Source organism: Littorina saxatilis, linkage group LG8 (assembly GCF_037325665.1).
Source record: "Littorina saxatilis isolate snail1 linkage group LG8, US_GU_Lsax_2.0, whole genome shotgun sequence".
Taxonomy (NCBI): domain Eukaryota; kingdom Metazoa; phylum Mollusca; class Gastropoda; order Littorinimorpha; family Littorinidae; genus Littorina; species Littorina saxatilis.
The window spans coordinates 5,725,359-5,739,653 of NC_090252.1; the positions used below are offsets into that span (position 1 = coordinate 5,725,359).

At 44.4% G+C, this 14,295-nt stretch overlaps 1 protein-coding gene across 1 annotated transcript in view; it reads right to left on the reverse strand.

Moving 5' to 3' along the window:
* Nucleotides 1-14,295, reverse strand: part of LOC138972601 (amyloid-beta precursor-like protein) — a 66,878-nt gene that overhangs the window by 38,010 nt on the left and 14,573 nt on the right. The window contains exon 4 of the mRNA XM_070345254.1: nucleotides 13,850-14,065. Coding sequence (XP_070201355.1) covers nucleotides 13,850-14,065 — 216 coding nt within the window. The remainder of the gene's footprint in view (nucleotides 1-13,849; nucleotides 14,066-14,295) is intronic.

Consider the following 14,295-nt stretch of genomic DNA (forward strand, 5'->3'; position numbering starts at 1 on the left):
CACTAATCAATCACCATGTACTCTGGTCCCCATGAGATGGCACTAATCAATCACCATGTACTCTGGTCCCCATGAGATGGCACTAATCAATCATCATGGTTCACACTTTTCCCCAGCTAGTCAAAACATTTTTCTGGATTCTGGTGTAGAGGACATCCTTTCTTAGCTCCATGAACATATGAGAAAATCAGTAGTAATCCTAAAATAGAGGTGAATTTACAAAGGCTATGAACAGACAAATCTGAAAAAACAAAGTCTTACAAATAAAATGGAGATACATTTACAACGGTTATATCAACAGCAAATCTGAGAAAACTAGAACTTATATGGAGATACATTTACAAAGGTTAATACCGTACTTTCCGGGTCATAAGGCGCGACTTTTTTCCTCGAGTTTGACCCCTGCCTCTTGTATAAGAAGCACCTAATCCGTGTATGAAATACGAAAAAAATCAAAGAGACCGCCTGAGTACCAGTCAAACAACTTGTGATAATGCATGTTTCAGCTACTAGGTACTACCCTGGCCAAGTTTCCTCTCAAGACATCAAAGAGACCGCCCCATAGGTTAAACTCGGTCACTGACCCTGGTGCAGGAAGTGTTTCCTCTCTCAGAGGTACTTATATAAAGAGAAAAATCTGAAAAAAACAAGGCATTAAATGGAAGTAAATTTACAAAGGAAAAATCTGAGATAGCAAATAAGGCCTTTAGAGCTAGAGGGGAGGAACCATTTCTCCAGTCAGGAGGTCTCAAAGGGGGGTTTCAGTGTATCCACACCCTCCCTCAGTATCCACACCCTCCCTCAGTATCCACACCCTCCCTCAGTATCCCCTGAGAAAGGTTTTGACAGACAGGTGTTTTGACAGACAGGTGTAGTCTGGTAGGCTTGATGCCCTGACATAAGCAAACACTGATACAAGTGAAGCACTTCTCCCATAGTCTGCAAACGTCACCTTCATCCAAAGCAATCCATGTCTGTCAGACAGAAGGACGCCAGCTGCTGCAACCTGACCTTCATCCATCGACCTTAACCTTCCTGTCTATAAATTAAATGCCACTACCTCAAATGAATCTCCCTTTAAGCAAACAGGCATGTGTTGCAACCATTTGTGTGACTGGATGTTATCAGAGAATTTCAGCTCTCAACCAAACCATTTTTTCACAAATACTCTGGCATTGGGAAAAAAACAACCCCCCAAAATTGTGCTTTACAGAGTCAATCTTTCCCTTTTATTCAGTTCGATAAGAACCAACTAGTGCTGCCCTTCTGAGACCTGGAAATACGACTTTTATGATTCACTGACATGACTCATGTGCTCTAATAAAAATGTTTTCCACACGTTCTCAGTGCCAAATGCCGACACAAAAAGCAGCACTGACGGTGTTTTTTTAACATGATAGTTTTGTAGACATTATTTCTTTCCTTCTATTCTGAGGGTAACTCTGTAGCTTCAGATCAAATACACACTAAACCAGCCACCATCCACTTGCAGAATTTTCTTCAGGCCTCTCTAGTTCACACAAGTAACCCCCGTCTCTATCCAACCGCCCACTAAATCTCCCCCCTCTTTAAAAAAAAAAAACGAAACAAAAAACGTCCATATTCTTTGATTTCAAACAATCAGGCAAACAATCTCACGTCAGCGTAACAGCAACGTAACAGCAACGTTTCTAGCTTCGAGTTTGTGAAGGCAAGCGAGGCAGAGTGCGAGTTGTGCGATATACTGTGTGCGCGGGCAAAACAGCCAGGCAGAAAATTGCCATCGATTGGCTTCTAGCTCTGTGGCACCACTATTGATCAGGCCTTCCCTTTATCCACGCCACACCACACGCCGCCATGCAGTCCACAATACGTCTTCATGCTTCTCTGGAGCTCAATGACTAACAGTATCTCTGTGTTGGTCCACCTTCAGCGCGTGCTAGAGTAGTTCTTCACGCTTCTCTGCACCTCCCCAACTCACTGGAACACTCTCTCTGCTGCTCTGGAGCCACTATTAATTTTTCATTTTCTGGCTGTTTTCTGCAGTAATCGCTTCAATGGCAAATGCTTTTCTTTCTCTTTAAAACCAAGTTTCACCAATGTCATGACGAATCCCTCTGCATAGGCTGACCGATAATTCCTCTCTTGTCGTGTTACACTTTAACAATAGATGGGTTATTTATTTCTCTCTTTTGTATTCCATTTAACATTTTTGTCTTCCCATACTTTTACAATAGAACGGTTAAATATTTCTCTTTCCTTTGACTCAACTGTCCATACGTCTAATGCCTTTCTCTGTCTCTCTTTCTTGTCTCCCTCTCTGTCTGTCTGTCTCTCTTTCCTGTCTCCATGTTTGTCTGTTTCTCTTTTCTGTCTCTCTTTCATGTCTCCCTCTCTCTCTGTCTTTCTGTCTGTCTCTCTTTCATGTCTCCCTCTCTCTCTGTCTTTCTGTCTGTCTCTCTTTCATGTCTCCCTCTCTCTCTGTCTTTCTGTCTGTCTCTCTTTCATGTCTCCCTCTCTCTCTGTCTTTCTGTCTGTCTCTCTTTCATGTCTCCCTCTCTCTCTGTCTTTCTGTCTGTCTCTCTTTCATGTCTCCCTCTCTCTCTGTCTTTCTGTCTGTCTCTCTTTCATGTCTCCCTCTCTCTCTGTCTTTCTGTCTGTCTCTCTTTCATGTCTCCCTCTCTCTCTGTCTTTCTGTCTGTCTCTCTTTCATGTCTCCCTCTCTCTCTGTCTTTCTGTCTGTCTCTCTTTCATGTCTCCCTCTCTCTCTGTCTTTCTGTCTGTCTCTCTTTCATGTCTCCCTCTCTGTCTGTCTTTCTTTTCTGTCTCTCTTTCATGTCTCCCTCTCTCTCTGTCTTTCTGTCTGTCTCTCTCTTTCCTGTCTCCATGTTTGTCTGTCTCTCTTTCTTGTCTCCCTCTCTGTCTGTCTTTCTTTTCTGTCTCTCTTTCATGTCTCCCTCTCTCTCTGTCTTTCTTTTCTGTCTCTCTTTCATGTCTCCCTCTCTGTCTGTCTTTCTTTTCTGTCTCTCTTTCATGTCTCCCTCTCTCTCTGTCTTTCTGTCTGTCTCTCTCTTTCCTGTCTCCATGTTTGTCTGTCTCTCTTTCTTGTCTCCCTCTCTGTCTGTCTTTCTTTTCTGTCTCTCTTTCATGTCTCCCTCTCTCTCTGTCTTTCTGTCTGTCTCTCTCTTTCCTGTCTCCATGTTTGTCTGTCTCTCTTTCTTGTCTCCCTCTCTGTCTGTCTTTCTTTTCTGTCTCTCTTTCATGTCTCCCTCTCTCTCTGTCTTTCTGTCTGTCTCTCTTTCATGTCTCCCTCTCTCTCTGTCTTTCTGTCTGTCTCTCTCTTTCCTGTCTCCATGTTTGTCTGTCTCTCTTTCTTGTCTCCCTCTCTGTCTGTCTTTCTTTTCTGTCTCTCTTTCATGTCTCCCTCTCTGTCTGTCTTTCTTTTCTGTCTCTCTTTCATGTCTCCCTCTCTGTCTGTCTTTCTTTTCTGTCTCTCTTTCATGTCTCCCTCTCTCTCTGTCTTTCTGTCTGTCTCTCTCTTTCCTGTCTCCATGTTTGTCTGTCTCTCTTTCTTGTCTCCCTCTCTGTCTGTCTTTCTTTTCTGTCTCTCTTTCATGTCTCCCTCTCTCTCTGTCTTTCTGTCTGTCTCTCTCTTTCCTGTCTCCATGTTTGTCTGTCTCTCTTTCTTGTCTCCCTCTCTGTCTGTCTTTCTTTTCTGTCTCTCTTTCATGTCTCCCTCTCTCTCTGTCTTTCTGTCTGTCTCTCTCTTTCCTGTCTCCATGTTTGTCTGTCTCTCTTTCTTGTCTCCCTCTCTGTCTGTCTTTCTTTTCTGTCTCTCTTTCATGTCTCCCTCTCTCTCTGTCTTTCTGTCTGTCTCTCTCTTTCCTGTCTCCATGTTTGTCTGTCTCTCTTTCTTGTCTCCCTCTCTGTCTGTCTTTCTTTTCTGTCTCTCTTTCATGTCTCCCTCTCTCTCTGTCTTTCTGTCTGTCTCTCTCTTTCCTGTCTCCATGTTTGTCTGTCTCTCTTTCTTGTCTCCCTCTCTGTCTGTCTTTCTTTTCTGTCTCTCTTTCATGTCTCCCTCTCTCTCTGTCTTTCTGTCTGTCTCTCTTTCATGTCTCCATGTTTGTCTGTCTCTCTTTCTTGTCTCCCTCTCTGTCTGTCTTTCTGTCTGTCTCTCTTTCATGTCTCCATGTTTGTCTGTCTCTCTTTCATGTCTCCCTCTCTCTCTGTCTTTCTGTCTGTCTCTCTTTCATGTCTCCATGTTTGTCTGTCTCTCTTTCATGTCTCCCTCTCTCTCTGTCTTTCTGTCTGTCTCTCTTTCATGTCTCCCTCTCTCTCTGTCTTTCTGTCTGTCTCTCTCTTTCCTGTCTCCATGTTTGTCTGTCTCTCTTTCTTGTCTCCCTCTCTGTCTGTCTTTCTTTTCTGTCTCTCTTTCATGTCTCCCTCTCTCTCTGTCTTTCTGTCTGTCTCTCTTTCATGTCTCCATGTTTGTCTGTCTCTCTTTCATGTCTCCCTCTCTCTCTGTCTTTCTGTCTGTCTCTCTTTCATGTCTCCATGTTTGTCTGTCTCTCTTTCATGTCTCCCTCTCTCTCTGTCTTTCTGTCTGTCTCTCTTTCATGTCTCCATGTTTGTCTGTCTCTCTTTCATGTCTCCCTCTCTCTCTGTCTTTCTGTCTGTCTCTCTTTCATGTCTCCCTCTCTCTCTGTCTTTCTGTCTGTCTCTCTCTTTCCTGTCTCCATGTTTGTCTGTCTCTCTTTCTTGTCTCCCTCTCTGTCTGTCTTTCTTTTCTGTCTCTCTTTCATGTCTCCCTCTCTCTCTGTCTTTCTGTCTGTCTCTCTTTCATGTCTCCATGTTTGTCTGTCTCTCTTTCATGTCTCCCTCTCTCTCTGTCTTTCTGTCTGTCTCTCTTTCATGTCTCCCTCTCTCTCTGTCTTTCTGTCTGTCTCTCTCTTTCCTGTCTCCATGTTTGTCTGTCTCTCTTTCTTGTCTCCCTCTCTCTCTGTCTTTCTTTTCTGTCTCTCTTTCATGTCTCCCTCTCTCTCTGTCTTTCTGTCTGTCTCTCTTTCATGTCTCCATGTTTGTCTGTCTCTCTTTCATGTCTCCCTCTCTCTCTGTCTTTCTGTCTGTCTCTCTTTCATGTCTCCCTCTCTCTCTGTCTTTCTGTCTGTCTCTCTCTTTCCTGTCTCCATGTTTGTCTGTCTCTCTTTCTTGTCTCCCTCTCTCTCTGTCTTTCTTTTCTGTCTCTCTTTCATGTCTCCCTCTCTCTCTGTCTTTCTGTCTGTCTCTCTCTTTCCTGTCTCCATGTTTGTCTGTCTCTCTTTCTTGTCTCCCTCTCTGTCTGTCTTTCTTTTCTGTCTCTCTTTCATGTCTCCCTCTCTCTCTGTCTTTCTTTTCTGTCTCTCTTTCATGTCTCCCTCTCTCTCTGTCTTTCTTTTCTGTCTCTCTTTCATGTCTCCCTCTCTCTCTGTCTTTCTGTCTGTCTCTCTCTTTCCTGTCTCCATGTTTGTCTGTCTCTCTTTCTTGTCTCCCTCTCTCTCTGTCTTTCTTTTCTGTCTCTCTTTCCTGTCTCCATGTTTGTCTGTCTTTCTTTTCTGTCTCTCTTTCATGTCTTCCTCTCTCTCTGTCTCTCTTTTCTGTCTCTCTTTCATGTCTCCTCTCTCTCTGTCTTTCTGTGTCTCTCTCTCCCTGCTTTATTCTCTGGCAACACTTTTCGTTGATACTCAGTCTGTCTGTGGCTGTCTACCTGTCTCTGCCTTTCTCTGTCTCTCTTTCTTGTCTCCTTCGCTGTCTGTCTGTCTGTGTCTCTCTCTCTCTCTTTCCTGTCTCTCTTTTGTTTCTCCATGTCTGTCTGTCTCTCTTTTCTGTCTCTCTTTCCTGTCTCTCTCTGTGTCTGTCGCTCTGCTTTGTTCACTGAATCTGCCTGCAGACAAAGAGCTCTATAATGATCAGCTTGCCTGCCCGTCTGTCTGTCTGCCTGCCCGTCTGTCCGTTTCTCTGTCTGCCTGCACACTACTCATTCCCGCTCTTTCTCTACTCTTCAGCCCAGCAAGGATTCCACAGATCAGTCCTGTATGAATCTCATGCTGGGATTGGTGCTGACTTTCCTGTGGAGCTGCAAACAATACCTGCCTGTTTGCAGCAAGAGACCCACCACCCAGAACAAAGCCTCACCCCTCTGCTCAACCTACTAGCAAGGGTCAGCTATTGTTCAAGCCCCTATACTGCTATAGGATACCTTTACGATCATACCAGGAGGAAGGAAGAATAGGGTGCACCTTGATGGAAAAATCTATGCCAGTACTGTCAGCAACAAGATCGACAAGGGTATGCTTTTCTACTGAAACAGAGAAAGGTAACCTACTGCGCCAAAACGCTTGTAGTTGTACAGAGAACTACATCTCTAATCCTCTCTCAGTCAAGGAGTTAAGGCACTGACTTTTTGAGTATTTCAGATCTCAGGAAAGTCTTACTAATACTTAAATGGACCAGTTTTCGAGTCAAGGCACTTAAGTATGAATTAATTACCATAGCAATTCATTTCTGTCTTGGCTGTCCCTTGCCAAGAAACTGGCAAATGACCCAGAACTGAGCCCCTGACCATTAAGCTGAGGGACAAAAGAAAGAAATGTATGGTGTTGTAATCCATAGTCTTAACTATATAAACACTCTGCAAACACAGTTCCAAGGAATAAAAACAAAATTAGAAAAATAAAACCAGCCAAATGATGACATCAATGTTACAGCATCACGGCATACAAGATGATGCCAATGAATGAAGGAGAAAGGGGAAGACAACCCCAGGCAATGCAAGAAAAAGACGCGGAGAGAGCCTACCATATTGATTTTCGTCAAAAGCACACTCCTGGGCCCCACTTGTGTGACGTCTCTCACCGTGTCTGTCCTCTTTCTTCCCCCTAATGCCCCGCCCCTAGCTTCTACTGTACATCTTAAGTCACTCCCAGCCGAGGCCTGTGATCTATAAACTGCCACCTCTGGACCACAAAATGTGATCAGAGGAAACCTGACAAGCTGCAATGAAAAAGTCCTGGAACCAGAACTGGCTGGCTGTTTCTGGATTGCAAGAAAGTCTGGAATTTGCCGGCAGTTTAAGTTTTAAAACCTGTACTGTGTACAGCCTTCAAAACTGCATGCATTTATTGCCCATGGATAAGACTAAATACAATACAAAATCATAATAACAACGCAAAAACTAAGATTAAAAATTATGAAGCCTCATGATAACTCTGAGAGCTTGGGGCTCAGTGTCCAAACAACTGATGCAAACTAAACTGCAAAGCATCAGTCGTACTGGTCATCAAATTTTGTTAATTGATCAAAACTCTGGAGTTCCTTAGTTGCATTTAAACTACACAAAGATCAGTGCAAAAGATAAAACATGCTCCGTTTAAAAACATTCTTTTTAAATTAATTAATAAATATATAAACAAATTTCAAATCTTAGTTTTTGTTTCCTCTTAAAACAATTCCGCACAAATGACCTACTTTGAATCTGATATGTTGCCTCAGTAGTAGAATAGTCCATCCACCCTTATTAATCTGACAGAAGAGTCCTTGCCAATAACTGAACAGGGATGGGGGGAATCCAGTTAATGCTAAAAGCCAGCCTGGTCCTCAGAGACTTGATGAGGTTGGATGGATGTGACACTTATCCCTATCCACTGTGTTTTGCTGCCAGGACCTGTCACTTGCAGACAAAGCCTCCTCTGCATGATGGCATTAGGTACAAAACACAGGGCACAGTGGAACCTGTGGGATGAATCTGAACCAAGCGACCCACAGACAGTCAGACCCACAGACAGTCAGACCCACAGACAGTCAGACCCACAGTCAGTCAGATCCACAGACAGTCAGACCCACAGACAGTCAGATCCACAGACAGTCAGACCCACAGTCAGTCAGACCCACAGTCAGTCAGACCCACAGTCAGTCAGACCCACAGACAGTCAGACCCACAGTCAGTCAGACCCACAGTCAGTCAGACCCACAGTCAGTCAGACCCACAGTCAGTCAGACCCACAGTCAGTCAGACCCACAGTCAGTCAGACCCACAGACAGTCAGATCCACAGTCAGTCAGACCCACAGACAGTCAGATCCACAGACAGTCAGATCCACAGACAGTCAGACCCACAGTCAGTCAGACCCACAGACTGTCAGATCCACAGACAGTCAGACCCACAGTCAGTCAGACCCACAGTCAGTCAGACCCACAGTCAGTCAGACCCACAGACAGTCAGACCCACAGTCAGTCAGACCCACAGACAGTCAGACCCACAGTCAGTCAGACCCACAGTCAGACCCACAGTCAGTCAGACCCACAGTCAGACCCACAGTCAGTCAGACCCACAGACAGTCAGACCCACAGACAGTCAGACCCACAGACAGTCAGACCCACAGTCAGTCAGACCCACAGTCAGTCAGACCCACAGTCAGTCAGACTCACAGTCAGTCAGACCCACAGACAGTCAGACCCACAGTCAGTCAGACCCACAGTCAGTCAGACTCAGTCAGTCAGACCCACAGTCAGTCAGACCCTCAGACAGTCAGACCCACAGTCAGTCAGACCCACAGTCAGTCAGACCCACAGACAGTCAGACCCACAGACAGTCAGACTCACAGTCAGTCAGACCCACAGACAGTCAGACCCACAGTCAGTCAGACCCACATTCAGTCAGACCCACAGACAGTCAGACCCACAGACAGTCAGACCCACAGACAGTCAGACCCTCAGTCAGTCAGACCCACAGTCAGTCAGACCCTCAGACAGTCAGACCCACAGACAGTCAGACCCACAGTCAGTCAGACCCACAGTCAGTCAGACACACAGACAGTCAGACCCACAGACAGTCAGACCCACAGACAGTCAGACCCACAGACAGTCAGACCCACAGTCAGTCAGACCCTCAGACAGTCAGACCCACAGTCAGTCAGACCCACAGACAGTCAGATCCACAGACAGTCAGATCCACAGACAGTCAGACCCACAGTCAGTCAGACCCACAGTCAGTCAGACCCACAGACAGTCAGACCCACAGTCAGTCAGACCCACAGTCAGTCAGACCCACAGTCAGTCAGACCCACAGTCAGTCAGACCCACAGACAGTCAGACCCACAGACAGTCAGCGCTGAACACCAGTACAGTGGAACCTCCTTGTTAAGACCTTCACAAATCTGAGAAAATCAGGTCTTAAAAAGGAGGGAGTCTTAAAATGGGGAAAGTTTACAGATGTTATGAACAAAAAGTCTGAGAAAACATGGTCTTAACCTTTTAACTACCATACCGCCCGATACCGCCCGTCTTCCGCCATTGCCGCCATTCCCATACCGCCCGATACCGCCCCTCGCCGGTGTAGCGTCTGTTTCGGTTGTTTGCGGTTGTTGTGCGCGAGCAGTAGTAATAAGACGGTTGCAAATGCATTGTGGGATTGTCTCACTTCCGCCTTGTTTTTTCCCCATGTGCTTTCGATCTCTGTGAGAGTTACAATCGATCTTTTTTCACCAAATTTGTTGGGCGCTTGGTGCCGACATGACAGTGATCCTGATTTCATGACTATGCTGGATTATCTCCACGAAAATAGACATCAATTAGAAGATTCTGGCTTCGACATCAGCATTTCTGTGAACACTGCTGATCTGACCTACTTTGATTGTTCAATGAATATCAACAAGTGACAGCGAAACGGATGATATACCGGAGCAACAAGTAAGCGTAATTTTTCAACTTTATTGACAGGTCAACAGGTAGATAAATCATGATAACACTGCGACATACATACCACCAAGAAGAAGAACACATACTCTTTGAAGTTTGATCCCTATCCAATAACATACCAATTTTTTTTATCAATCTGACAAAGAGAAACTGAGTAATAATAATTTAAACACGCATACCCGTTTTTGACCGTCTCTGCTCAAAATAACTTGGGAGCTGAGGGAGTCTACACAACAATAAACTTGGTAGTTAAAAGGTTAAAAGGGAGGGAGCTGTCTTAAATGATGGGGGCCTTAAAAGGTGGGTTCTCCTCTACCTACATCCTGATGCCTCTCCAAAGTGGAATGGACAACACTTTCTATTGTCATTCCTGCTAACTTGAATTAAGGCAGCGACACTGCTAAGTTTGTCTTCTCCTTCAGCAAGATTGCCAAAATAGCCCCCAAAATTTGTGGAGGTTCATGACAGTTAATGGCGTGACCTTTGGTGTGAAAAAAGTTTGGCCGCTCTTCTGAAACGACTGCAAAGTTTTCAGCAATTTCAACAAACTTTTTGGCGTCGGCGCCAAATGTGAAATGACATCCTGACAGGCGAATGTTCTTTAATAATTGAGTTAAACTTCAAAGCCTCCTTAGAAACAAGTTTGCGGGGACAAAAAACCTTGTATGAATTCTTTCTTTCTTTATTTGGTGTTTAACGTCGTTTTCAACCACGAAGGTAATATCGCGACGGGGAACCTTGTATGAATCTATTTAAACAAACCCAAAACTTTTGCTTTCCATTGGTGGTAAGAAATAACACCAGAAACTATCCAAGGACACTTGTCTCTAGGACTAGGAGGCACTTTGTGACAGGTATCACTGTGAAATTCTGTCCTTTGGCCACTGACTCAGTGACTGACAGAGGGACTTACTCATCACTGTGAAATTCTGTCCTTTGGCCACTGACTGACAGAGGGACTTACTCATCACTGTGAAATTCTGTCCTTTGGCCACTGACTGACAGAGGGACTTATTCCACACAGTTATCCACACCAGAACACCAGTCTATTTTTAGCCCGTACACAGTTCTATACATATTGCAAATATCACATCAAGCTACTGCATAATTATGTTGCCAAAATTCTTGTGTGACTCATGGAAACCAACTGAGCTAAATGTGCATAAACATTGCTGATCAATAGTTTCCTTTGTGTGTGGGTAATAGATCAATAATCATCAGTCTGAGTACAAAACACACCAGAAAACAGAAACAGAAAATGCTTGACAAATCACACTGGGGGAAAACAACCTGTTCCTACATTCTGTGGAAATTCAAGCAGAAAAATAAAGAAACCCGAAAAGGAGCACAATTACCCCTTAGCCAGCCCCCCCCCCCCCCCCCCAACCAAATAGCACAAAACAAACTTATCCATTCTGTTGAAAAACAAAGATTCTTCGCCATTCCCACTTCCTCTTCTTCTGCTTTCCCAAAACATACAGGTATAAAAGCCAAAGCCCCAGGCACCATCCGAGTCCCCTACAGTTGTATACATATACCCCCCCTAATAAGACACACTCATTTAAGAGATACTCCCTTTTAAGACCTTGTCTTTTCACATATTTTGTTCATAAGCCCTGTACTGTAAATGTACCCCAATTTTAATTTAAGACTCCCTCCTTTTTAAGACCTGATTTTCTCAGATTTGTGGAGGGGGTTTTCACTATATGATATATCAACAATCTGACAAAAAAAGCACACACAAAACACCCTCAGCAATCCATAGACAAACCCCAACTCAGCCTAACAGTAGAAAGTCTCAACACAGCACAAGGCATCCTATTACTTTATTCCTGTACCACTATTTGCACACTGGCTACAACTGGTGGCAACAGAAGAGAACAACATTAATGGTCGTTAAACACTTGGGTCCAATTACAGCATTCCTACTTGACAAAGCAAGCCCACTAAATGCCACGGCCATACATCAGGCCAGACTCACAACTATGGGATCTTTCCCTGGGGGGGCTCTCCTGAAATAACCCCCTGGAAGTGTGCCCTATACTGAAAAAAGACTGACTATGTTGGCGACTCTTTCAGTCAGTATGACCATATGATTGTGTAGTTTGCGAAACACTCCACCCACGCACCCCCATCAAATCAACCTCCACTCCCTCCTCCAGAAAGACAGGAGTCGTTCATAACGGAGAATGTTCTAAAAGTTATACAGTTTCTTCGATAATTGCAAAGAGATTGTAAACCCTATGAAAACAGAATACAAAATCCTGAAAAGAGACCGACTACCCTGGAAGTTTCCACACCAAGATGGAAAAGAAAATCAATTCAAAAACCATTTAGAAATGCAACAGGAACCCCCTAGAAACTGAAAGAGAACACCCTCCAAACTGCCACACAATGGATTTGGAAATCAAACAGACACAACACAAAAACAAAAGGAAATGAGCAATTTAAGTCAGCTGTAAAGCCCACTACATCATAAACAGTGCATGATATCATCAAAATAGTGACTTGGCACCCAGAAAGAAAAAGAGGAAGCCATAATTATATAATAGGTCAAAAAGTTCTGATGTCAATTTTATCAGACAAATTACTAATGATCCGCAAAGCAAATCATAAACGAAAATATAGGTAGGATAACTGTCCACAAAGTTGGTTTCAATTTGCAACAAATGACCATGTCAACGCTCAGGCTCAAGAACTTGCTGCAGAAGAGAACAGTTTATTGTATTCAATCTAAATGTTAAGACGGCAAGCTCACACACACACGAACTACAGTGGTGTCTGCAATAAAGGACAGCCTTGGACAAACCCAGAGTGTCCCTACATTGTAGGTGGCCTGCCGTGACACTGTGACAGGGAGACTTTGGACAAAATAATAGAACAAGAGGCGAAGCCTTCAAGGCTCACGTAAAAAATCGACAAACAGTAACACAAACTCAATCACTCCGTCACACATACACACACACACACACACACACACAGTAAGCATAGGTGACACTGTGCGAGACACTAGATCTAGATCTGTCTGTCTGCATGTAGCCTACTTACAGGGACACGACTGCCAACTAGTCTCGGCCCGCTCAAAATAACAATGACCGAGACTTTCAGTAATTCCTTCGCGTGACGTCTAACCCTCTTACGTCATAATGTGACGTCTTCAAATGACGAAATGTTAAAGTTTCTACCACAGACATACACACGCACGCACAGACAGACAAAGTTACGATCGCATAGGCTACACTTACGTGAGCCAAAAAGGGCAAACAAAAGGTGTCCTTGTAAGGGAGGTGACCTCTCAGTGGAGGAGCCACACATCGCAGGTACCACTCTACCCATTCCTCCCCCGAAATCGGTGTATGGCTGCCTGAATGGCGGGGTAAAAACTGTCATACTAGTAGTACACGTAACATCCACTTGTGCAAAAACATGAGTGAAAGTGGAAGTTTTAGCCCATGAACGAAGAAGAAGAAGAAGAAGAAGAAGAAGAAGAAGAAGAAGAAGAAGAAGAAGAAGAAGAACAAGAACAAGAACAAGAACAAGAAGAAGAAGAAGAAGAAGAAGAAGAAGAAGAAGAAGAAGAAGAAGAAGAAGAAGTGCTGCATCGGAGTCTACTTATACCTACAGTTACACTGCACAGCATGGCAAAGTAGACAACACTAATGAAGTTAATACATCATCCAACAAGAGGCGAAGCCTTCAAGGCTCACGTAAGAAATAGACAAACAGTAACACAAACTCAATCACTCCGTCACACATACACACCCACACACACAGTAAGCTTAGGTGACACTGTGCAAGAAAGAGAGACACTAGATCTAGATCTGTCTGTCTGCATGTAGCCTACTTACAGGGACACGACTGCCAAATAGTCTCGGCCCGCTCAAAATAACAATGACCGAGACGGAGGCATGCCGTCATGATGCATTAATTGACGTCAAACACTTTTGACCGTGACGTAATCTTATGCGAGCTTTATCCATAGTCTTGGATAACCACTCACACATAGACTCGGAAATGTTAAAGTTTCTACCACAGACATACACACGCACACACACACACACACACACACACGCACAAACGCACAGACAGACAAAGTCACGATCGCATAGGCTACACTTCGTGAGCCAAAAAGTACTCACTCTTGTTGGGGCAGCAGACGTACTCCACGCCGCTGAAGGTTCCCAGGCCGCAGTTGAGGAGCATGCCGAAACTCTCGCAGTGCATCCCGTCCTTGGCACAGGCGTCACGAGCCTCCACCTCCCAATGGCTGAAGCCCTTGCACACCTTCTCGTCGTGCTTGTGGTCAAACTTGCAGTGCTGGGGCACCAGCAGGGCATCGCTCTGGAAGTTGTCCACTGAAACACAGTACAACAATAAAAATGTAGTCACCAGATCGTATACAAATAGAACAAACACTAAATTTTCACACTTCTAAATTTCCATCACTGGTCATCAGTCTGATTCATCATTTCATGTCATCGCCCAATAATACTGTGTGATATATAGTACCTGTAGTGGAACCCCCCTTTAACGACCTCCCAAAATCTGAGAAAATCAGGTCTCAAAAAAGGAGGGAGTCTTGAAC